This window comes from Enhydra lutris, unplaced genomic scaffold (assembly GCF_002288905.1).
Source record: "Enhydra lutris kenyoni isolate GAN:26980312 unplaced genomic scaffold, ASM228890v2 scaffoldscaffold17, whole genome shotgun sequence".
NCBI lineage: Eukaryota > Metazoa > Chordata > Mammalia > Carnivora > Mustelidae > Enhydra > Enhydra lutris.
The window spans coordinates 12,590,868-12,614,884 of NW_019154101.1; the positions used below are offsets into that span (position 1 = coordinate 12,590,868).

General features: G+C 36.9%; 1 protein-coding gene across 1 annotated transcript in view; it reads left to right on the forward strand.

Annotated features, from left to right (window-relative positions):
• Window positions 1-17,452, forward strand: part of LOC111147841 (regulatory factor X6) — a 56,132-nt gene extending 38,680 nt beyond the window's left edge. The window contains exons 9-19 of the mRNA XM_022504094.1: window positions 16-129; window positions 1,636-1,685; window positions 4,207-4,366; window positions 5,460-5,604; window positions 7,018-7,127; window positions 8,103-8,220; window positions 10,218-10,340; window positions 11,008-11,214; window positions 12,387-12,899; window positions 13,745-13,957; window positions 17,277-17,452. Coding sequence (XP_022359802.1) covers window positions 16-129; window positions 1,636-1,685; window positions 4,207-4,366; window positions 5,460-5,604; window positions 7,018-7,127; window positions 8,103-8,220; window positions 10,218-10,340; window positions 11,008-11,214; window positions 12,387-12,899; window positions 13,745-13,957; window positions 17,277-17,452 — 1,929 coding nt within the window. The remainder of the gene's footprint in view (window positions 1-15; window positions 130-1,635; window positions 1,686-4,206; window positions 4,367-5,459; window positions 5,605-7,017; window positions 7,128-8,102; window positions 8,221-10,217; window positions 10,341-11,007; window positions 11,215-12,386; window positions 12,900-13,744; window positions 13,958-17,276) is intronic.
• The last annotated feature ends 6,565 nt before the right edge of the window (window positions 17,453-24,017 follow it).

Sequence of the window (24,017 nt, forward strand, 5' to 3'; positions counted from 1 at the left end):
TTGCTTTATAACTAGATCCAGCATTTCTTATTACACTTTTGGCAAGGAATGCCTGATCATCTTCTTCCCCTGCTTGAAAACCCTGTTATCATTGACATTTTCTGTGTTTGTGACTCAATTCTTTATAAGGTAAGCTCTTTAGGGTTTCTTAAACACAAACAGTGTATGTTTTAATGAGCATTGTGTCTACATTTTTCCATTTTATTTACAACAAATTTGTTATTTCTGGCTGGAGATACAATATTTTTTTCTGATGAGAAAGCAATATTTAATAAGTATGTATTTTAATGTACATTTACATGAAAACAAAATTTCTGTTTACATTTAAGAATGATTCTAAATGTCCTATAGTTGCTAATAATACATGAAAACTTAGTTAATTTTTAATAACTGTTTAAGGTGTTCTCAGAATGAATAGCATAATGGCTTTTTCACTATTGGTGTTCTGGGGGAAAAGCAGATTGAAGCACCCTTGTGGGATTAACACCCTAAAAATACTGGAAATCTCTAGCTTTAATGTATTAGCATTGATTTCTGTTCTCAGACCAAATAAAAGTCTGCAGAAGGGTCATGAAGACATCATGAACCAAGATGAGCTGGTTGGCCTTCTAGCCAAACATTTATCTGGGAAGATGGAGACACTAATTCCCTGGTAGTGTGTCCCCTAGTTAGAGCAACAGTAAGGTCCAAGCTGAGGGAGAAAACTGCATTTCAACCTGGGTAAAGTTGTTTGGACTGTCATTCAGTACCTCCAAGAAATATCCTTAAAGCATATTCTTTATTTTCCTTTCCAAATGGTCTGTTTTTGTTTTTTTTTTTTCATCCAACACAAAAGTCCTAAGTTTAAGGACCTTTAAATGTACTAAGTTTCCCTCCTCATGGGGTTCCTAGGGAGGCACAGTAGAACGAGTTTCTGCAGCACCTTCATTCCATCTCTAAGGAGGGGTCAGCTTTCAGTCTATAAAACAGCACACGATTACCAAGGTCAGTTCATTGGTAACTAACTTACTGCGCATATACATTACTGTCTCATACACATGGAATACATGTGCATTTTGCTGCTAGGACACACAGGCCTTTATAGATTAGCGTCTGCCCAAATTTTAAAATACGTTTCCTCTAGACCTCTTGGTTGTCTTTGTCAGGCTGGACCACTCAGTTTATCAGCCAGCTCTGTGGATCTGCTTTGTCCGTATCCTATTTGGTCCCCACTTCCTTAGTCTAATTTTTCCTGAGCTGGGATCAGTCATCTCTATCTAATTTCTTCTTTCTACGAGTTCTAATTTAGGTCCTATTCATCTTGTCCATGTTTAGGGCTTAGTCTAGCCCTTCCTTTCAATACCCTTTCTGTTCTGATAATTATTTTTCTGGACCCAGTATAGCAGTGTTACTTACTTAACCTAGTATTGTAATGTTTCTAGATCCCCACCCTGCCTTTCTCTCTCTCTCTCTCTCACACACACACACACCTCACACACACACACGTTCATATCAGAGATAAAAATATAACTTCCAGAACTGAGTTAATATATCATTTTCTAGAAAACTAGGAATACAAAGTAATTGACAAATAAGTGTCTTTCTATGAAAATACTAAGTAAGGATTTATGTTAACTCTCTTTTGCTGTGATTAAGGTTCTTACAGATGTTCTCATTCCTGCAACAATGCAAGAAATGCCTGAAAGGTAGGTTCAGTCAATAAAACATGGTAATTTCTTAATGTAGGGTTTAACCCTATCCGTCATATTAAAGGAAAACATTAAGTAGAAATTCATTTGTTTGTCAAGATTACTTGCCTGTTCCTGTCCCTTTGTAGTAGCTAGGAGATGTGCCTCAATCCTTATATTGAAACCTCAATGAACAAAATTGATGGAACCATCCTGAAATCCTTTTAATAGAGTGATACCCAAGTGAAAAATAAATATTTAGGTGTCATTGACCTTGAAATAGTGAGAAAGTTTTTCAATGGAAACTGGCTAAAGGAATGTAAGTGGGGGTAACTGGTGGAAAATAACCACAATGATAAAAATTAAAGAACTATTTTATCTTTATTATTAACTTCGGTCTTAATTACAAAATCGTAAGGTAGCATAACAGAACTACTACCTTCTTTTAATGAAGATGTGTCTTCATGTGCCTTTTGATCCCTTTCACCCATTTTGCCCCCACCCCTGGAGACCCCCATCTCTCTGGCACCTGATGACAGATGGTAACTAGACTATTGTGGTGACCAGTTCACATGTATACAGATGTCAAATCACTATGTTGTACACATGAAACTAATATAATGTTGTCAATTATACGTCAATAAAAACATCTCAAATTAAAATGACACCTGAAGATTTTTCATAAAATCTTTCTGATGTGTGAATAATAAAAACTTGAAAATAAAAAGCCAAATTTTTCTTTGTAAACAATGTCTAATGAAAAAGTGAAATTTATTTTAGTATTTTGGAGCACAAATACATGTCAGATGAACATAGTTGATTCTGTATAAATGCATGATGGTTGATAAAACAAATTTTTTTATTTACTTTTTCCTCTAGATAGTTTTATTTATTTATATAGTAGCTGGTATTGTTCTAATCAATAGTTTCTTTTAATTATCAATGTGTAACCTTTAAACATCTAGTCTGAGCTCTGAATTAAGTACTCTTAACCCCTCTGTGTCCCAGAGGCACCTGGGTGGCTCAGCCAGTTAAGCATCTGCCTTCTGTTCAGGTCATGATCTCAGGGTCCTGGGATCGAGTCCCACATTGGACTCCCTGCCCCGACTCTGCCCTGCTCATGTTCAGTCTCTCTCTCTCTCGAATAAATAAATCAAATCTTAAAAAAAAAAAACAAAAAACACTTCTACATCACAGCAGAATGGCTGCACCTAATGGCAGACATCCGGCCATGAAACTGATCTAATAAATAATAGCTGGCGTTTATTAAACACGTCATCGATTTGAGACTAACTAAATTATTTCACTTAACTCCTTCAACCACCTGAAAATGATTATTTATGTATTTATCTCTTAAGTATGCAACTGGTTCTTTGTAGAAAATGAAAAACATGCACAAATGCATTTAAAAAGCTCTCATAATCTCTCCACATTCTTAATGTATTAGGTTATTATTTCATAGACTTTTTTCTAAGAGTATCTGTAAATAGACACATTTTTAAAGAAAGGAACCATGGTATACATACTAGTGTGGTATGCTGTGAAAATCTTTCATATCAAATACAGATCAGCATTATCTTTTTAAATGGTTGCATAGATTTCTAGCACCTGAAAAATACTATACTTAATTTAACCTATTCTTTATCATTGAACACTTGGATTTTTTTTAAAACACACTTGTCAGACTATTCCCCGGTAGCTATTATGATCCCATATTCACAAATGAGGAAACTGGCAGCAGAAGGAATTAATTTATTTGCCCAGAATCGATGAATTTATAAGAAGGAGAGCCACGATTTTAATTGAGAACTCTTGAACTCCACTTCTGTTCTTTCTCCTGTATGATGTTACTGCTTACCAGTATGTGTGCCATCCCAAATGTAAATTTAGCTCTCCTTTATTGGGATATAGTGTGTAGATGGTTACTGGTTTTTAACTTTTTGTGTTTATATACAAATGTTTGTGTATATGCACAACCAACATTTGCAATTTTCTAAATAGGGTCCTATAGTAGATTTTCAAGGATGTATCTCACGATTATATTTGGACTATCAGAATTGGTTACTAGAAACTAATAGTAAATATTTGAAATGGCACTATGATCCCTTTGTGATGTCTCTCAGGAAGTTGTTGAAATCAAGATGCATACTTATATTTCCCCAGAAATATTTTATAGAAAATGACTGAACCGTGAGCTAATGTTAATAAGATATTATTTATTGATTACCCTCTGCATACAAGGTTTGACCAGAGAAATTTCCATGAATTATTTTATAAAAATCCTCATAACAATCCTGTGACAAAAATACTAATCTTATTCCTATTTAATAGATGAAACCAGAGCTTGAGGAGACTGACTATTTTGACCAAGGAGATAATGGCAGACCTAGGCTTAGTCTATCCGAGTTTGAAGTCATGTTCTTGAAATCATAGAATAACAGTATACCTCCATTAAACTACATTTATGTAATGCATTTTGAACAATTTAGCATTTAATACATAGGCTTTTTTGTGTGTGTGTGTGTTTGTGTGTGTGTAGCTTATTAGCAGATATAAGGAATTTTGCTAAAAATTGGGAACAGTGGGTTGTTTCATCCTTGGAAAACCTGCCAGAAGCTCTAACCGATAAGAAGATACCTATTGTGCGAAGATTTGTATCGTCCCTGAAACGACAAACATCTTTCTTACACCTTGCTCAGGTATGCTGGTATTTGGTCACCAAATTTAAAAAAATGAATTATCTGATAGCAGAGTAAGAAATTTTCAGAGATTGGAGATCAAGTAGGCAACAGTTAAATGCAATATGAGATACCAGAGTGTATGCTAGAACAGAAGAAGGATATTAGAGGAAAAATGGATGGAAATTTGAATTACTACCAGTGTTGTAGCAGTGTTAACTTCCTGATTTGGGCAATAAACAATGCTTAGGTAAGAGGATAATATTAGAAGAAGCTGAATAGGGAGTATATGGAAATATTCTGCACTATCTTTGCAGCTTTTTTATAAATTTAATATTATTTCAGGATAAAAAGTAAAAAAGACACAAAACTTCTGAATGCAGTATAAAATGAAAAACTGTTATTTGCTACATGAATCCAGTTAATAAAAATTAAGGTTGTGGGGACTGCGCCCATGTGATATTTGATATTGTGAAATCCACAAACAACACATGTTAAGCTACCAACTAATTTGGGTCTCTTAAATAGGGAGAAAAAAGTAATTCTTAAATTATTGTTTGTATATTGTTAAAATGTATTTCCCCTCCACCCAGATAATTGTTTGCTTTGTCAAAGTTTCTAGTCCCCTAAATTTTAAAAGACCTGGTTGTGATAGTTCCAGATAAGAAATGTAACCCTGTGAAATACTTATTATGTAACCATGGATTAAAAAATTCATTTTCTAGGGGCACCTGGGTGGCTCAGTGGATTAAAGCCTCTGCCTTCGGCTAAGGTCATGATCCCAGGGTCCTGGGATCGAGCCCTGCACTGGGCTCTCTGCTCAGCAGGGAGCCTGCTTCCTTCTCTCTCTCTGTCTGCCTCTCTGCCTACTTGTGATCTCTGTCTGTCAAATAAATAAATAAAATCTTCTAAAAAAATAATTTCCTAGTTTCAAAAATAGTTTTCAAAGCTTTAACAGAGATGATCACGAGTCTCAGCTATTGTTTTTAGTTTTAAAATAAGAAAACATTCCTGATACTCTTTTCTCAAGGAACTATTTCTCCAGTAGCCAAAACTTTCCTTTAGATAGACCATCGATAATATGATTTAGTGTCTTTATATTTTCTTCACGCAGATTGCCAGACCAGCTCTCTTTGACCAGCGTGTCGTGAATTCCATGGTATCTGATATTGAAAAGGTTGATTTGAATAGTATTGGATCACAGGCCCTTCTCACCATTTCTGGCAGCACAGACACTGAATCTGATATCTACACGGAATGTAAGTTTTCCCTCTGTTTAGAGCTGGGTCTCCCAGCTTTGGTACCATTGGCATATTGGGCTGGATAACTCTTTGATGGAGGTGGGAGTGGGAATCCCCTTAGACCAAAAAATAACTGAGAAAACTTGGTTTTTAGAAACTTTTTTAATTAAAAGAAATTGTCCTCTACTTGAAAACAATTGTAGGTACAGATTGTGGAAAACCTGGAAAATATAGAAAATATTAAAAGGAAAATAAAAGCCACTCATAATCTCATTGCCAAGAAATAACCTGGAAATAGTGGAAATGTTTTTGAGTGCTGTGAGTTTTCTTCCAGATTTTTTGTTTGTTTGTTTACATTTATTTAAGATTTTATTTATTTATTTTTCAGAGACAGAGAATAAGCACAAGCAGGGGGAGCGGCAGGCAGAGGGAGAAGCAGACTCCACACTAAACAGGGAGACTGATGTGGGACTTGATCCCAGAACTCTGGGATCATGACTTGAGCCAAAGGCAGATGCTTAGCCCACTGGGCAACCCAGGCATCCCGGTTTTCTTTCAGTTCTATGTTACATGCATACACACTTCCCTGTGTTTTACACTCTTAGCCTCATATGGTATATGATGCATATCGAAATGATATTTCAACATAATACTGTTTTTCAAAGCAGAAATTCCCTGCCCAGTTTTGGACAATCCGACAAAATTTACAAAGGCAATATGTGTGACTAGACAACTAGGCTCTGTCTCCCAGGGATAGCAAACCACTCCTTCCCCACTGTCTTTCTCTGAAAAGACATGTGCAGCCTCCAATAGGCTGTTGTACAAATGATCGGCTGCTCTCTGGGGTGGTCCAACTTCAGCTTTGTTTTCTGTTTCCTAGCAAAAATTATATTACCTTTGGGGATTAGTAAGCTTCAAACTCTTTAATAAATGATAGTCCTAAATGGCCCCTTTAACTTTTACAAGATAAAAGATTCTTCATGTAAGCGGCTCAGTTTTACAGTGAAAAATTTAATTTTCGCTAAAAGTAAAGGATAGGTCAGAAAGCAGGAGATCAACTAGTTTAGCTTAGCTCATTCATCAGTTTTCAATGAATCTGTTGCATGTAATGAAATCTTCGGATTCAGAATCAATAATCAGCTATAAATGACAACTTACTCTTCCCTAGTATATACATACTTATATAATACACAAGCTTTTATTCCAATTTGTACCAAGAGACCTAAAATTATTATTCAAATTTTGAAGAGTAAATAGCTAAGGATGTTTTTGTTACTTACTCTCAGGATATGAAATAATTCTTTTAACATATTTAATTTCATCTGTCTTTTCCTTTTATGCTATAGAATTCTTAATAATTTCTAGCTTCAGGTTTTCTCTTGGGTTCAAAATAGAATAATATTGTGTTTTGTTTTTTTTTTAATATGGTAGATGACTCTATCACAGTGTTCCAAGAACTGAAAGATCTTCTTAAGAAGAATGCCACTGTGGAGGCTTTTATTGAATGGTTGGATACTGTGGTAGAGCAGAGAGTTATTAAGGTATATCTCAATGACAGATTCACAAAACAGAATTTTTAGTAGTAAATGCTAAACTGGCTGTAATTTCTTGCATGATGGGGGAGGGGTGATTGTGTGTAAAAATGCTTTGAATCGCATTTGAAGACTTGCAGATAAGGTGGCTCAAATATCAAAATTAGGAACAGGCCAGATTTGAGAGTGTCAGGCATAGATTCAGTTCTATTTACCATTTCTTGACAAAGGACTACGAGGCATTATGCCTTCCCTGTCAGTCCATAAAATTAACAGCGGAGTAACATCAATAGTGAAAGACAAACACTGGGAAGATTTGGCCCTTTTCGAAAAAGTAAATTTTCATAAATGCTGACAGAAAGTGTGGTTTGAAGTGTTTCCATTTTTTAATTCTGGGAGCGCAGTATTTTGTGTTTTCTATGTTTTTTCAACTCTTTCTGAGAACGTGCAAGTCATCCATCATGAAGCAAGGCAGTAAGAGCAAATAGATCCATCACTAGTTGGTGTTAGCCATGTCCTGTCAAGGAAACTAGTTGTAGAGTAGGGACTTTTTTTTTTTTTTTTCTCTCCTGGAAGAAAACAGATTATCATTCAGGAGCAGAGAAGTTAGAGTTAATCATTCACAGAAATATATAACCTTTCTTTGACACTTCACCTTCTGTTCTTTTTTGAAGTTCTGTCAAAGGAAAATGAGACAAAATATTTTTTATTCACAAAAATAACTTGTGAATTATTTTATTTTGTTGTCCAATTCTGTTAGGTAACAAAACCATATGGAATAAAGATCTATTAGCCTTAAAAATGACAACAAAGGCAGACAAACATTAAAATCCCTGGACAGGTCATTATATCTGATAAAATAAATTGCATGTCATGCCATCTGTCCATATGTCAGATAGCTTCTCAACCTCTTGATTTTAAGTAGGATGCATATAGTAACGAGATGGCAGATTTTACAGTTTCGTTTTGTTCCTTCACTTGTAGACCAGCAAACAAAATGGAAGATCGTTAAAGAAGAGGGCTCAAGACTTCCTGCTTAAGTGGAGCTTTTTTGGTGCTCGAGTAATGCATAACCTCACCTTGAACAATGCATCCAGTTTTGGTATCTCATGTCCTTTATAAAGCTCTTCCTCCCTGAACACATCATTCACTCTCCAGTCATAGTTCCTGTTGGTTTTTAAACATGGGGCACTGTCACTTCTCAGATCTGATTATTGAGCCAATAGACAATGGTAGTAATGACCCTGGCTTGTGGAGTCTGACCACAAGCAGTTAAATCCTAACACTGCTTCTCTCTGGCTTGGTTTTAACCCAAGCTGCCTCTGCTCACTGTAAAGGGGATGAATATTTATAGCAGCATTACCAACAAGAGCCAAACTATGGAAAGAGGCTGAATGTCTATTGACTGATGCATGGGTGGAGAAGACGTGGTCTGTATACAATGGAATATTGCTCAGCCATAAAAAAGAATGAAATTTTGCCATTTGCTACAATGTGGATGGAGCTAGAGTATATTATGCTAAGTGAAATGTCAGTCAGAGAAAGACAAATATCATGATTTCACTCATATGTGGAATTTAAGAACTAAAACAGGTGAACATAGGGGAAAGAAGAAAAACAAAGAAAGAGAGTGAAGCAAACCATAAGAGACTCTTAACTATGGAGTGTTCTTAACTATAAAGCAACTGAGGGTTGCTGGGGGGAGTGAGGTGGGTGAGGATGGGCTATACGGGGGATGGGTACTATGGAGGGCACTATGGGTTGAATATTAGGTGTTATATGTAAGTGATGAATCACTGAATTCTACTCTGAAAACCAATATTACACTGTATCCTAACTAACTAGATTTTAAATAAGAACTTGAAGCCCTTTAAAAAAGGGAGGATGAATATTCCTCTTATTGGGCTGTATGGGCATTTTAGTGAGATGATATTCATGAAAAAAGCCGAGTCTAGTACCTGTTGAACACTTAATGAATAGCAGCTATTATCATTACATTCCATCAGTACCTTTTTGTTGTTAAACAAGCAAGTAAACAATAATTAGTACATTATTTTCCAAAGACACTACTCATTGCAGTATGGCAAATTTTTCATCTTTTCCAGGAACCCCATAGGTGCACTCCAAGAATCAAAGAGCAGCTGAGAAGACATGCTCTCATATGTTTCTGAAACATCTTTCCTGATCAATTTGACTTATAAAACAAATTGAGTCAAGTTAGCTATTTCAAAAACTGAAAACCTTCGTTTTCCTAAAATTTCTGGGACTCTGAGTTTTGCAGCCATAATGCTAGCTCGTGGGCAGCACTTCTGCATTGAGTAGTTGCTTTTTGAGAAATCTTCGTATTATAAATAGGTTATAATTAACTAGGTTGTTTTTATTTAATTCTAAGTGGAATTAGATAAAATCAGTGAACTTGCACTGAGGGATGAACAAAATGTCTTGAGCCTTTTATTTGAAATCTCTTGCTTATATGTAAGGTTTCTTAAAATATACAACATTGAAGCGTGACTTTATGATGAAACCAGCCTTTTGCTGGGAAGCCTGTGGAATAGTTCAAAGAAGTTTAAAGTTTTCCAGGACAACTTCCAAATGAAAATGACTCTTTTGCTTTTGTCCAAACGAAGGAGAACTTTGTTTCAGGCTAGAAAGACATCTTACTTGGTACTTTTTTTCAGACCCTAGTGGTCATTGTCTAATTATTTAGTACAAAGTAAACAGAAATAGAGCAGAGTAGAGCTCATTCTCCCCAGGCTAAAGCTTATCACCCTCCAGTGTGTGCCCTCTTAAAGCATAAAGCATGTCTCACTTTCATCCGTATTTTCCTTTGATGTAATTAGTGGCCAAAGACCTGGGAGGACAGTACACACAGTAAGCTGGGCAGGCAGTACACAGAAAGATTAGAGACTCAAGTTAAGCATGTTGGTCTTAGCAGGTCATTTAAAGTCCAACAAGTATTTGTTGATTTCAGTTGCTCCTTGTAAAGTGTTGTGAGATGGTCACAAAGATAACTCGACCTCTCTCTCTCTCTCTTTCCTTCTCCTTCTCTCCCTCTTTTCATCTGACATTGCCTTCTCCCCATTCCCATCCACAAACAAGGTTCTTTCCATTTGATCCGAATGCTTCTTGATGAATACATTCTCCTTGCCATGGAGACCCAGTTCAATAATGACAAAGAGCAGGAGTTACAGAATTTACTGGACAAGTATATGAAGAATTCAGGTAATTTAAAAGTATATCTTGCTTTGCATGTTTCTTTCTTTAAACCTAAATTCAAGAGTTTATAAGTACATGTGTTGTGGGTTTGTAAACATCTCAGAGGTTTCTTTTCCCAAGCATGTCACAACTACACAGGATGGTAACACTAATTGAAACACTATTTTTTTCTCTCCACTATTTACACATTGAGTAGTCAAGGGATTTTACTGGAAGTTCTAGAGGATAGAAAATGGATGTTCTTGTGAGAATTTAAATGAAGGTGGTGAGGTGATTATAATAAAAAATAACCGTAATTTGAGACAAAACCTGTGGTATGCCACCTTATAAATGGCATAGATATAAGTTCTATAGGAATTTGGAGAAGGAAGAGAACATGTCTATTAGGGATGTGATGACTTGCACTTTGAAGACTGTCCACTCCAGAGTGGATTCTTTAGTGTCCCCTCAGAACACACCTCACACTCACAAAGGTACAGATTACAATGACCACAAAACCCCAGCACCACTGCCACAACCCAAGATCTGCCAGCCTTGGTTCCCATGGAAGATACCTCCGGAGTTTCCAGATTTATGACATAACCCTAAAACCTTTTCAGTTCCCTTTTCTTGGGCTCCTTTATTAGGAATATGGGAATGATGTTAGATTTTCCATTAAAAAAAATCTTTCCAGATGCAAGTAAAGCTGCCTTCACTGCTTCTCCAAGTTCATGCTTTCTGGCCAACCGGAATAAAGGGAGCACTGTTTCCAGTGACACCGTGAAGAATGAAAGCCATGTGGAAACAGCCTATCTTCCTCTGTCATCCAGCCATCCTGGAGGCTTACCCTCTGCTCTGGCCCCATTCCCTGCTGGGACTACAGACACCATGCCACTCCCAGGTACACTATGGGACACTCAAGCTGCACGCCATCTCTCATGAGGCTGTTCCTTTGTTTTCTTCAAACTTGGTAACATCCAGCCATTCCAAGGATTAAAAAAGGCTTGTCTTAACTTTTCTTAAAGCTTTATATTTTTGTGACTTTTTCAGCATTTGTCATTCACACTTTTATCAATACCATTATGAACATAGATACCACACTGTGATGTGCTCACTTAGCTATGCTGGAAATACAAATAATTAGTTATTTTCATTTAGTAGAAGAAAAAATTAGATTTGTTATATATAAAATCTTGAAGATGCTTTGAAAGTCAAAAAAAATGGTCTTCCAATTTATTTTTGAGTTTATGTCTCCTCCACTAAAATGTAGATATGGCCATTTTAGGATAACCATTACAATAATTTTCCTCTTTGGTCTAGAGCTTCCTTTGTGTACATCTGAATGCTTAGTGGCTTGGCTTGAACTCATCACTAGATACTATTTTAAGTCTGTTTCTTGCCTTACATCCTTTCTGAAATTCATAGGTATAACTTCATTGAATACACAGAATTTTAAACCTGGAAGGGCCTTTTAGTTCAGGGGCCCAATCCCACCAGTGGAAAATCAGACACCCAGGGAGTAGGTGGCATTCATAACTCATTGTTCATCAGTAGTGTTTGCATGATGTTTTGAATCGTCTGCTTTGAAGCTGTGGTTGTTTTGACATTACTGCCTTTTCCTTTTACCCTAAAAATCAACCATTTAGCTTTCAGCTTGGTTTTTAATTATGAAGAAATGTGAAGATCCCTTGACCTTCCCAAGCTTGAGCTGTAACTATCTTCGTACCCATGGAAGCATGAAGCCATCCTGGACTTTTTTCCACAGTTACTAACACTAAACATCTTCATGTTGTGAAATATACATATATTGCAATGGTGCTATTTATTTATTTATTTATTGTGATGGTATCTTTTATTTTATTTTTTTTTCAGTGTTCCAAAATTCATTGTTTATGATGGTATCTTTTAAACCCAGGTTTTTAGTGTTCCCCAGTTCTGTTATTTTTAGAGAGTGGGAATGAACCAAATTGGAAAAAAATATATATATTAATACATCTTTTGGATAATTTTTAAAGATGTGTGCCCATTTATTTTAATATGCCACTGGTGAATGCTCTGTGAATTTGTTTCCAGGTCAAATGGAGCTTTCCCAGAGTGCCGGTCATCTGATGACACCACCCATTTCTCCAGCCATGGCAAGCCGAGGAAGCGTCATTAACCAGGGGCCAATGGCGGGGAGACCTCCAAGTGTGGGCCCCGTCCTGTCAGCCGCATCACACTGCTCAACATTCCCAGAGTCCATTTATTCTGCCCACCCTCAAGCCAACCATGACTTTTATGGGACCAACTCTAACTATCAGACTATGTTTAGGGCACAGCCTCACCCCCCATCAGCACTCTACCCTCATCGTCCTGAGCATGGTCGATGCATGGCCTGGAGTGAACAGCAGCTTTCTAGAGACTTCTTCAGTGGCAGCTGTGCTGGGTCTCCATATAATTCTCGACCACCTTCCAGCTATGGACCATCCTCACACAGCCAAGATACACACAGTATGCAGTTTTTAAACACAGGAAGCTTCAATTTCCTGAGCAACACAGGGGCTGCCAGCTGTCAAGGAACAACATTGCCTCCTAGTTCCCCTAACGGTATTGAAATTTTTAAAGAATCTTTCTGGGTTTTGAGATGGCAAGAAGGCAAAAATCAGACATTGAGCTCCACATCTGCTGAGCAGCATGTCATCCCATGTGAAGTTTCTAAAGCTCATGGAATCTTAGACATGTGGAGCTCATTTCTTCCACATATAAACATGTCCCTAATTCCTGTGGTTTCTTAAAGTTGCCCTTCTAAATGCCACAAATGATGAAAAAGAACTATGTCAAACTATTTGAGATCTCCCTTAATAAGTCCAAGAGAAGAATGTTTTGTCCCTTGAAAATATTTCTAGTGAATAATGTTTCTTCTGGAGAATTAGCAGCAGATCTTACAACTTAGGACCCAAACAATGCCCCTGTTAATCTGATGAAACACTTAAAAGTTTAGGGAGTTGGAAAGATCTGTAGACTTCCTCAGCCCCCAAAGAAGGCTCAGTGTCCTCTCTCTTAAGTGTAGGCCAGTCCTTCTTCCAGAAACCTAAATCTGTGGATAAAATTGGTATTCGACAAGTAGTGTAGTCTTTGTGAGAGGTTAGTCGTGCTTTCTTTGTTTATAGGAAGATCCTGTTAATTTAGAAGAGGAAAATATATGAAAGAGGTGTAGTCTTATATCTGAAAATTAACAATAAGATAACTCCGTTGTATTTTTAAAAAGAAAAAAACCAGCATAGTGAACCATATCCATATACAAGCACGGATCCAACTCTTTAGTAAATGGAGATGTGAATGTAATACCATGGTATCTTTAGGGTTCTATTCTATTATCTTGTCCCTTTTTTCCTTCCTGGAATATTCTCTGTAGTAAGTGAAGAGTACATTCTTGACATTTTCTATTATAGGATACTATGGAAGCAACATAAACTACCCAGAGCCTCATAGACTTGGATCCATGGTGAATCAGCATGTTTCCGTCATCAGCAGTGTTCGCTCACTGCCTCCCTACAGTGACATCCACGATCCACTTAACATTTTAGATGACAGTAGTAGAAAGCAGACCAGCTCATTTTATGCAGACACATCACCTTCAATTGCCTGTCGAACTCCAATAGTAGGTAAATTATTTTAGTAGTTCCTGAAAAACATTTTTAAAAAGCTGTGAACCTCAGGTATGTAGTTTTACTTTGGAGGGTGACTGTAGAGGTGAACCAGGCCCTCATGTTCCCACGGGTGACCTATCACTTTGGATCTGAAGTCTTATTTTTGTATTAGTAACAGTCTTCCCAGTTCCCAGTATATATGTCACTGCACAACCTAGTGCTAAATCTGTTATTCTTTCAAAAGCTGACACCTCTTATGTTTGCAAAAAATAAATCTAATCCATCAGATGCAGTTTGAAAGACTTTAAGTTTTACAAGGGCAGAAATGATGTCTTTTTCTCACTCTCTCTTGTTCACTGTTGGACCCAAGGGCAGTGCCAAGAGGTGTCTTTGGACCCCATAATCACCAGCAGTACCCCAAAAGCCACTCCAGGTTTAAAACAGTGGTGATTTGTGATTACTGTCATTTTCTCAATTAAATGTAAAATGGGATTAGACGGCTCTGTAGAAAAATGTTGTTATTTTTATTGTTCTGCTACATACAGTTTAAGTAAAAATGAGCAAAACTGTGTGTTTGCAATGAAGTCCCCTAGCATCTTCTTGCAACCAGGTTGCTCCCCCTGTGAAAACTCTGTGACATACTAGATGCGTCAGCAGTACCCGCCAAGTGTCTGCCACAGAGTAGGAACTCCATACATCAGTGCGTTGAAAAAAAGGGGTAAAATATATATGTGGATATATATATATATATATATATATATATATATATATGGATAGATTTAGTTAGAATATAAATATATAATATATATTTATAAATATATTTATATATATTTTATATATAATATATATAATATATATAAATATCTATATGGATAGATTTAGTTTCCTGTAGCACAAGTATAGTTACATGTAAGTGTTGAGGCAGAGTGTTAATGCTTATATGCAATGGTTGAAATCTTCCAGTGGAATAGATTTCAAGCTAGCATAAGTCAAGAGCATTGACACCCAACTGAAGCATAAGGGAAGATGAGATAAATTCCATCTCTCCCCTCTCAGTGTGCTTTTCCAATAACTCAATAGGAAGCACTTCTTCCTTTTCCGTGACCATCACAGATGCTCCCTGAGCAGAGTTTAGCAGCTCATCTCATGCTATCTGCAGATGGTCATTGCTTCTAGGTTACTCTAATGAAGCAGAAAATTCCACTTCAGGAAGTTTCCTCACCATGAGGAATGTAAAATGTACCGTGTTGCTATTGTTACTATTAGTTCTGTTTACTCGTAGAGATAGTGGAAGCTTTGCTGGAACATAGCTTGGGTGTAGGATAGATTCTAAGCTTTAGTTGTCAGAGATGGCTTACAGGTAAATAGCAAAGAGGGCTTCTGAGTGAAAAGAGGGACTAGAGTAAGAGGTAAGGAGTGCAAGGGAAGTTAGGACCCACTGTCTGTTTCCTTAGTTATAAAGACTGGTTTTCAGGGACAGAACAGGTAGTTAGAAAAATGAGATAAACAGCAACGAGAAGCCAGCAACCATACATGAAGGAAATGTAGTGTCAGGGAGCAAGTTGGTCAAATTCTTGAGAATCTACTACTATGTACCAAACTTCATTATAGACATGAGTTTATAGTGGTGATTGGGATGGAGGTCTTTCTATAAGAAGTTTACATTCTAGTAAGGAGAGATAAGACAGTAGATACGTAGAAAAATGCATTAAAAAAGATAATGATGGATACTCTGAAGTCAGTTAAGTAGGGTAAAATGGCAAATAGTTATGGAGAAACTGCTTGTGGTAACATAGTTGGGAAAAGAATCCTGAAGCAGAGACACTGGAGTTGAAAGCTGAGTAATGAAGAAGCATTGACATGAAGACCTGATGGTGGAGTTCTAGGCAGAAGAAGTAATAAGTGCATAGTCTCCGGAAGGAGAACGAGGAAAATTCAGTGTGCAGAAAGAAGGCCAGTGTGTTTTGAGCATAGTGAATGAAAACAGCAGAGTAAAATAAATCAGCGGACAGAGACGAGTAGTGCAATTGCTGGGTCATGGGTAGACCACATACTCTTTATCCATTCATCTGTCAATGGACATCTGGGCTCTTTCCATATTTTGGTTATTGTGGACAATGCTGCTATTAACATTGGGGTGCAGGTGCCGCTTCAAATCACTATGTTTTTATCCTTTGGATAAATACCTAATAGTGCAATTGCTGGGTCATAGGGTAGCCCTATTTTTAACTTTTTGAGGAACTTCCATTCTGTTTTCCAAAGTGGCTGTACAAGCTTGCATTCCCACCAACAGTGTAAGAAAGATCCTCTTTCTCCACATCCTTGTCAACATCTGGTTTTTTCCCAAGTTGTTAATTTTAGCAGTTAATTCTGACTGGTGTGAAGTGGTATCTCATTGTGGCTTTGATTTGTATTTCCCTGATGCCAAATGATGTTAAGCATTGTTTCATGTGTTGGCCATTTGTATGTCTTTTTTGGAGGAATGTCTGTTCATGTCTTCTGCCCATTTCTTTAAAAAAATTAATATTTTATTTATTTATTTGACAGAGAAAGAGAGAGATCACAAGTAGGCAGAGAGAGAAGGAGGAAGCAGGCTCCCTACTGAGCAGAGAGCCTGATTCGGGGCTCGATCCCAGGACCCTGAGACCATGACCTGATCTGAAGGCAGAGGCTTTAACCCACTGAGCCACCCAGGCGCCCCTTTCTTTCCATTTCTTGACTGGATTATCTGGGTGTTGAGTTTGATAAGTTATTTATAGATTTTGGATATTAGCCCTTTATCTGATAAGACATTTACAAATATCTTCTCCCATTCTATAGATTGTCTTTTAGTTTTGTGGACTGTTTCCTTTGCTGTTGAAAAGTTTTTCATCTTGATAAAGTCCCAATAGTTCGTTTTTGCTTTTGTTTCCCTTGTCTTTGGAGACATGTCTAGCAATAAGTTAGTGCTTCCAAGGTCACAGAGGTTGCTGCCTCTGTTCTCTGGGATTTTGATGGATTCCTTTCTCACATTAGGTCTTTCATCAGTTTTGAGTCTATTTTTGTGTATGGTGTGAGAAATAGGTGAAGATGGTGGTTTGAACAATAGAAGAAGTGTGGATGGAAAGAGGAGGTAGATTTGGGATCTATTTGGGTGATAAGGTTGTCTCAATTTAAGTTTGAAATTGAGTTTCCTTTGTGAACTGTGCAGAAGAAAAAAACAATTTCTGGGAAAATATGTGTGATAAATGCAAAAATAAATACAGATGCTTAGAGTGAGTGGCACTTGTAAAGAAACAATATCAAAAATTCTTTGTAGTCAATATTCAATTGCTGATTATATTTTCCCTTACAGCATCCAGCTTGCAAACACCAATTCCTTCCTCCTCATCTCAGTGTATGTATGGAACTTCCAATCAGTATCCAGCTCAAGAGACCCTGGATTCCCATGGAACGAATGGTAGAGAAATGGTGTCTTCTTTACCACCCATCAATACTGTGTTCATGGGAACAGCAGCCGGAGGCACTTAAAACCAACAATGTTGGGTGGGGAATGAAACCAAAAATCTCTACTGCTCAAATATTATTCACTCAGATTGCCATCATGGTAAAGAAAATGGAATATACAGTGACAGGACATTGTTTTTCAAGTCACTGATACAAAACTATGGAGAACTCCTTAATGAGTGGAGATATTTGCAGACTTTGCCTTGCACACAAATGGTTTAAAATGTGATCTCATTATTAATTATAGTTTCAAACATTATCATTGGAACCAGTAGCGCTTTGAAGATGCAAACATTTCAGCTATGAAGATTTAATATTTTGTTTCCTAATTTATTGAAAATCTATGTGCTCTTTCATCTTTGGTCTATAAAGGGAATATATTTAATGCCTTAAAATAAATTTAAGTTATTAGGGTCTCAGAATCACTGTTTACTATCCCTTATTTGACCAAAAGTCAAATGTGTATGTTCTACCTCCTATGGAAATGTTTACAGGGTCAAGACTTAATTAAGTTCATTCTAGACCAAAGTTGCTTGACTTTCAATCCTGGGCATTAGAGTGATGATTTCTGTTACATAGCAATATGTCAATTCTATGTAACTGACTGGAGATTATAAATGCTTTCCCTCTTTATTTAAGAGAGATAAGAAGAAATGAAAGAAATAAAGTATGAAAATATTTTTAAAGGCTTGATCTCTCTCAGAGCTGTTACTGTTTCTGAAGAATGCTTGGGATTTGCTGGCAAAGCTCCTTTGGCTATTAAATTTAAGACTACAGCTGGTTGGTCAAAACATCAGAATTCAAGAATATTTACAAATCATATCCGTGCATATAAATTAAGGAAATTGTGGCAGATAGACTATTTGAACTTCTACAGATTTGGAAGCAGTCTTTCATCAAGTACTTGGCTTAGAAACTGAGAGTGAATGAGTGTTCAGGGGTCATTTGAATACAAAGGGAAATTCAGAAGTGAGGAATTCATTCCATATGAGTTAATAGAATTTGATACACCATCTATCTAGCTTTATTTCTTTTTCTTTATTATATGTCTCAGCTGAGAAGTCTGTTGTAAGATCATGGCCTGTAATGGCAAACCTCCGTTAACTTCGCAGCCTTTTCCTATACTCTCATGACAGGCCTTAGATTATTTGTGTCAGGGACTGGGTTATACTGTGATCTCTGGGTACATTTTTAAAGGATTTGTAAGCCCCGAATACCCATTATACATCATGATGTAATTTGGTGAAGACAAACTGTGGAATTGTTTTTAGTAAGCAATAAACAATGAATTGTGGACTTGCCGGAGTGTTGCTGCCCCTTGCTCAGTAGCGTGCTTAGTAGCATGCTTAGTAGCGTTTAGTTTTTGAGCTAATTAATTGAGCAGAAAAATTTTGCAACAGTAACAAATCATGAGAAATAGCCATAAATGTTATATTATTTGCTGTAGTAAAATCGTTAGAGTACAAAAGAGAGTGAAATGAATAAGGGCTTGGACTGAAGGAAAGAACGAAACAGCTTTAAGAAATGTTTGGACAGAAGTCTTGAAAATTAAGAACAAAATTTCCATTGTATAGTAATTAAATATATATTCAGCATCTGTTTTGTGGAGACACACTGGAAAATGCAAGTTGAAAATGATGAAAATTAAAATACAAAGACAGTAAAAAAAAAAAACACCTCTGCCAATACCTTTACTAAATTCTGATGTAATGATGAAGGGCTGAGATGATAGGAAATGGAAACTCACAGAAGATTTTTGAGTAAAAAGCAGTATGGGGGAAGCGATGTTTAAGAAACAGCCAGCAGCAGCTGGAAAGGGAAATAGACCAGACAGAAGAGGAACTAGCCCAATGGCTATTTTGGAGGCTGTTTCTCTCATCCAGATGTCCCACAGAGAAGCGCCGAGACTACATGGAAGCTAGTGAAAGGAGCAGGAGAAAGAAGGCCAAGCATCATTCCAAAGAGGCATGAACATCATTTAGTACAATCAAAGGACTGGCGACTAACTAGATAGAAGGGATTAAAAAGCAGTATGTTAGTAGTGGCTCTAAAGTTTTCCTTAACCCTATTTGCAGAGCATTACAGTGTAAATAGCTGACTATAGATTGATAGCCTCTTTGTAGATGATGAAAAATGATCTGGAGCAGAGAGAGTGCAGAAGACATGTGAACATTGTCTCTGGGCTTCGTGTGCTCCTGGCTGATGATAAGGTGCTAAATTTTGACATCAGGAAGACTAACTTGCTATTTTCCCCATGCAGTGGTACTTGAGTTTATCTCTATTAGATGTATAATAATTTTCTCAGAGTGGGCACTATTGGCTTTAGGGCAGAACAGTTCTCTGTTTTACAGGACTGTTCTGCATACTGGACAAGATTGAGTATCTCCATCCCTCAAACACTAAATACCAAAGCAGTCTCCTCACCCAGCCTTGTGACCATTAACAACATCTTCCATATTTCCAAATGCCACTGGAGAAGCAGTACCAGTCATGCATGAATTAGAAGAATTTGAGAATTGTTTCTTTCATGAATCTAAAGTTTGGATGCTCAAGGCATTGTCTGCTACGCTTTAGGTTAATTTTAATATAGTTAAAGAATATTGCCTAGCTTTTTAGTGTTTCTGGTTTTTTTTTAAAGATTTTTATTTATTTATTTGACAGACAGAGATCACAAGTAGGCAGAGAGGCAGACAGAGAGAGGAAGGGAAGTAGGCTCCCCGCTGAGCAGAGACCCTGACATGGGACTAGATCCCAGGATCCTGGGATCATGACCCGAGCTGAAGGCAGAGGCCTCAACCCACTGAGCCACCCAGGCACCCCATTGTTTCTGTTTTTAAAAGTAAATAAATGATTCTTCAATTAATTTTTAGAAGTTGTGGAGTATCAGTTATAAAGAAGTGACCTGTTCAGCTCATGCTTATGGGAAGTCCAAAATTAAGGTTGGAAATAAAAAAGTTAGAGGTTTATAAATTCAATTCTTGGGGTACTACCTTTCAAATCTTGTGTTATAGCAGTTATAATAGAAATTGCATAATGAAAAATGAATGTTTCAAATAATTAATTGATAAATTAATACAATTTAGGTACCAAGAGCCTATTTTATAATAGCTTGAAGAAAAATGAAAACCCAGGTATATTGTTACTATAGGATTAAAGGTCAGGAGCGATCTGGTTTATTTTCCTCTCCCTAGGTAGTACTATACTCGTAAAAGTTAGAGCTCTCCTCAGTTATATGTTCCCAAGTATGGTTTCAGCTTAGAAATGAGTTTTTAAAAAATTAAGCTAAATTCCAGTTACAGTTGTGACATAAAACCTTTCTCTTTGTTTCTGCTTTGAAAGAGAAAATTCCATGAGACTCTCAAGTTCGCCCAGATCAAGAGCCCATTTTAGAAATGAGAAGGGGAATATTTTTATTGCCATGATGTCTAAAGAGAGCAGGTGCACTGGCATTTAGTGTCAGGACCTGGGATGTGAGTATCCTACAATGTGTGGAACAGATTTGCACAACGAAGAACTGTCCCACTTCAAAAAACCAGTAACATTGTAGGTAGACCAGTAGGCTGTGAGAAAAGGTTCCCCAAACTTTGCCCTGTAGTAGTGTTCGATATTAAATGGTATCTACCTAACCCAGTCATATGATTTCTCCAGGAACTGTGACTATGAACCTCATGCATACAGCCTAGAGAAGCAAACAAGCAGTAGAATATGACTAGAAGCAGGGAGAAAGAGAGAGAAGGAGAGCTAGAGAGAAACCAGGTTGTGAGAAGGATCCAGCAGGCAGCAATGGGTAGGTCCCTCTAACAGGACACTGAGACGACAGGTGCCCAGAGCTAGATCTCTAGAACACCAGAGTTGACACTGTGCCATCCTGAGCAGTGAGACACAATGCCTATTTGTCTGTCCTCTGTCCTCCCAGATTTACCTTTGGAGCCCTTAGTGACAGGATCTCTATTTAACCATTCAGTGTACACCTGCTCTGCCTACACCACAGGTCCACAGCACTATGGGTTTCCTCTTCTTCAGAAAAACTTGATAAATAGTAAATTAGAGGCTCACTGGTGATGTTTTTCAACCACTGAATTTATGCTCATACAAATGCAGTCCACAAAAACAAGACAAAAAATACTGCCAATTCTTGAAAGTGAGCTCAAGTGGTGCATTCTCCCCCACTCACCCATCCACACTCCCCCCTCCCAATAAAAAAGAAAGGAAAGAAAAATAAAAGAAAGAAATAAGGCTCTTTGAAATAAATGAATTCTGAAACCCATACCAAAGTTTCAACTTTTCAAAAAAAGCAGGAGACAAATGAGTATGATATTGGAACTGCCTGAAAAGGGATATTATAGGCACTCAGATTTCTTTATAACAACGAGCAAAATTTATTGTTATACAAGTCTCCCATTAACAGCTATGAGCTCTTCTGAGGCCTGGAGTAGCAAACTGGTCATACTATATTTTGAAGGCAGATTTATAATCGCAGGTGAGTTATAGAAATTTAAACATAAACCTTCTAGAAGAGTAAACAATAGTGATTATGGCATACAGCACATTTTGTACTTTGAGAAAGATAAGAAATGATGAGTTTATATAAAAGGTTATTTTACTATCTCATTCAATTATTGAATTCTAAATTAAATGCTCAAGTTTGTAAATGGCAGAGAACACACCTTGTCTATTCCAAAAGCACACCGATTAAATGAAAAGAAAATAAATTTCAGTTACTCTTGATTATAGGTGTTAGCAATGGCTGGGAAAGATTGGTAGCTGCAATGAGTAATCTATTCATTAATTTTGAGATATTTCATTACAAAATAAGGTCCTATCTCTGTTCTGACTGGTAAAAGGGCTTTCAATTTTCCAATATCAAAATCTTATAAATAGTGTTAATTTTTATTGATCTTGGGCATATAATAATATGGTAGACATGTTTCTCATAAAAATAGTCTATTTCCAGAATAAGCAAATTAATATATTTGGTTTTTTTTCCCTTTTTTTTGTAGAATCTAATCCAGTTGGAGAGATCTCTGATTTTTTCCTCAAATTCTCTTCTAATGTCTATAATTTAAATCATATTCATGCAGGTGTTTATGGGAATAAAAGTGACCACTCAACCGTTTGACCATTTTATTTGTCATATCTAGAAATTCTGTCATAACTAGAAGGTTCTAGTTCTCTCTGTCCACTCAATAGCACAGGAAGCTTTGGACATACATACAAATATAGAATACTTCTAGCTTCCTATTCCTATTAAGAACTTTGTCTCATTATTTATAAATATTTCATTTAATGTCAAGACTTAAAATTTATTTATAGCTTGAATATTTTAATGAAATGTCTCGGTCATCTTCTTAGGCTCGGCTAAGTTTTGTCAAGGAGTTAATATGTTGAAGGTTCCAAGAGATACTCAGTTTTATACCACATTTTAACAAATAACAAGTATGCTCACACTGATAACAAGGACAAGGTCCTCTCCCTTATACTTTATGAGGTAAGGCAGACATTAAGCTAAGCATTTACACAACTGGTTACAACCAAGAAACAATTTATTGACATTGTGAAAAGAAGTAAAGGCTGCTCAGAGAAATAATGAGAGCTGAGCCCATGAAGATATTTTCAGGGCAGGGATGGGGTGGGGAGAGCTGGTCAGGGAAATTTTTTGCAAGTGACATATTGAGACTGGAAGGGTGAGTGGGAAGCTGGTGATGCTGGGGAGGAGGTGGTGGAGGGGGAAGTGTTGAGCAGGCAGGATGAGTGTTCAGGACAGGAACGCAACCTATAAGGAACCTATGAGGGGAAGTAAAAGATGAAAAGATGCGACAGAGGACACCTGGGTGGCTCAATCTGTTAAGTGCCTGCCTTCAGCTCAGGTCAGGACCCTGGAGTCCTGGGATCGAGTTCTGTGTGGGGCTTCTTGCTCAGCGGGGTGCCTACTTCTCCCTCTCCCTCTCTTCCCCTGTTCCTGCTCTCTTGCTCACTCTCTTCCTATCACAAGTAAATAAATAAAGCCTTAAAAAAAGAGAGAGAGAGAGATGTAGCAGACCCCAGAGAGTTTGGAAGAGCATCCTGAATAAATCTAGAGGGATACTCCCTAGGCTTTCAGATTTTAATGATGATCATAATGACTTATTGATGAAACATAAGAAATACAACTGTGAATATATATAAAAGTATATTAGACAAGGCTGGTAAGAATTTCAAGATGAGATTTTTATGAATTCTGAAATGCTAAAATATTTTCAATGAACACCACTGTTTTCCTAGAACCTCCTACTAAAAATAACCTTTAAGTCCCTTTTGTGTGTTCTGTGACAACAGATAATTAAGGAAATCAATATCATCATTTTCTTTTTTTATTGAGATATAATTGACATGTAACATGATATTAGTGTTAGGTGTTGCTTTTCTTCATGAAGGTCTTAATTTGGTCCTCTTTTCAAAAATGAGTATTTCAGCCAATAAAACTAGGTTTAATAGAATTCTCTATTTGTTTTCCACAAATTCAACCCCAGACTTCCTCCCTTGAAAAATGTATTTAAATACCAGGTAAGAAAAAAAATATTTTCTTGCTTTTAAATGGCATTTTTCTATA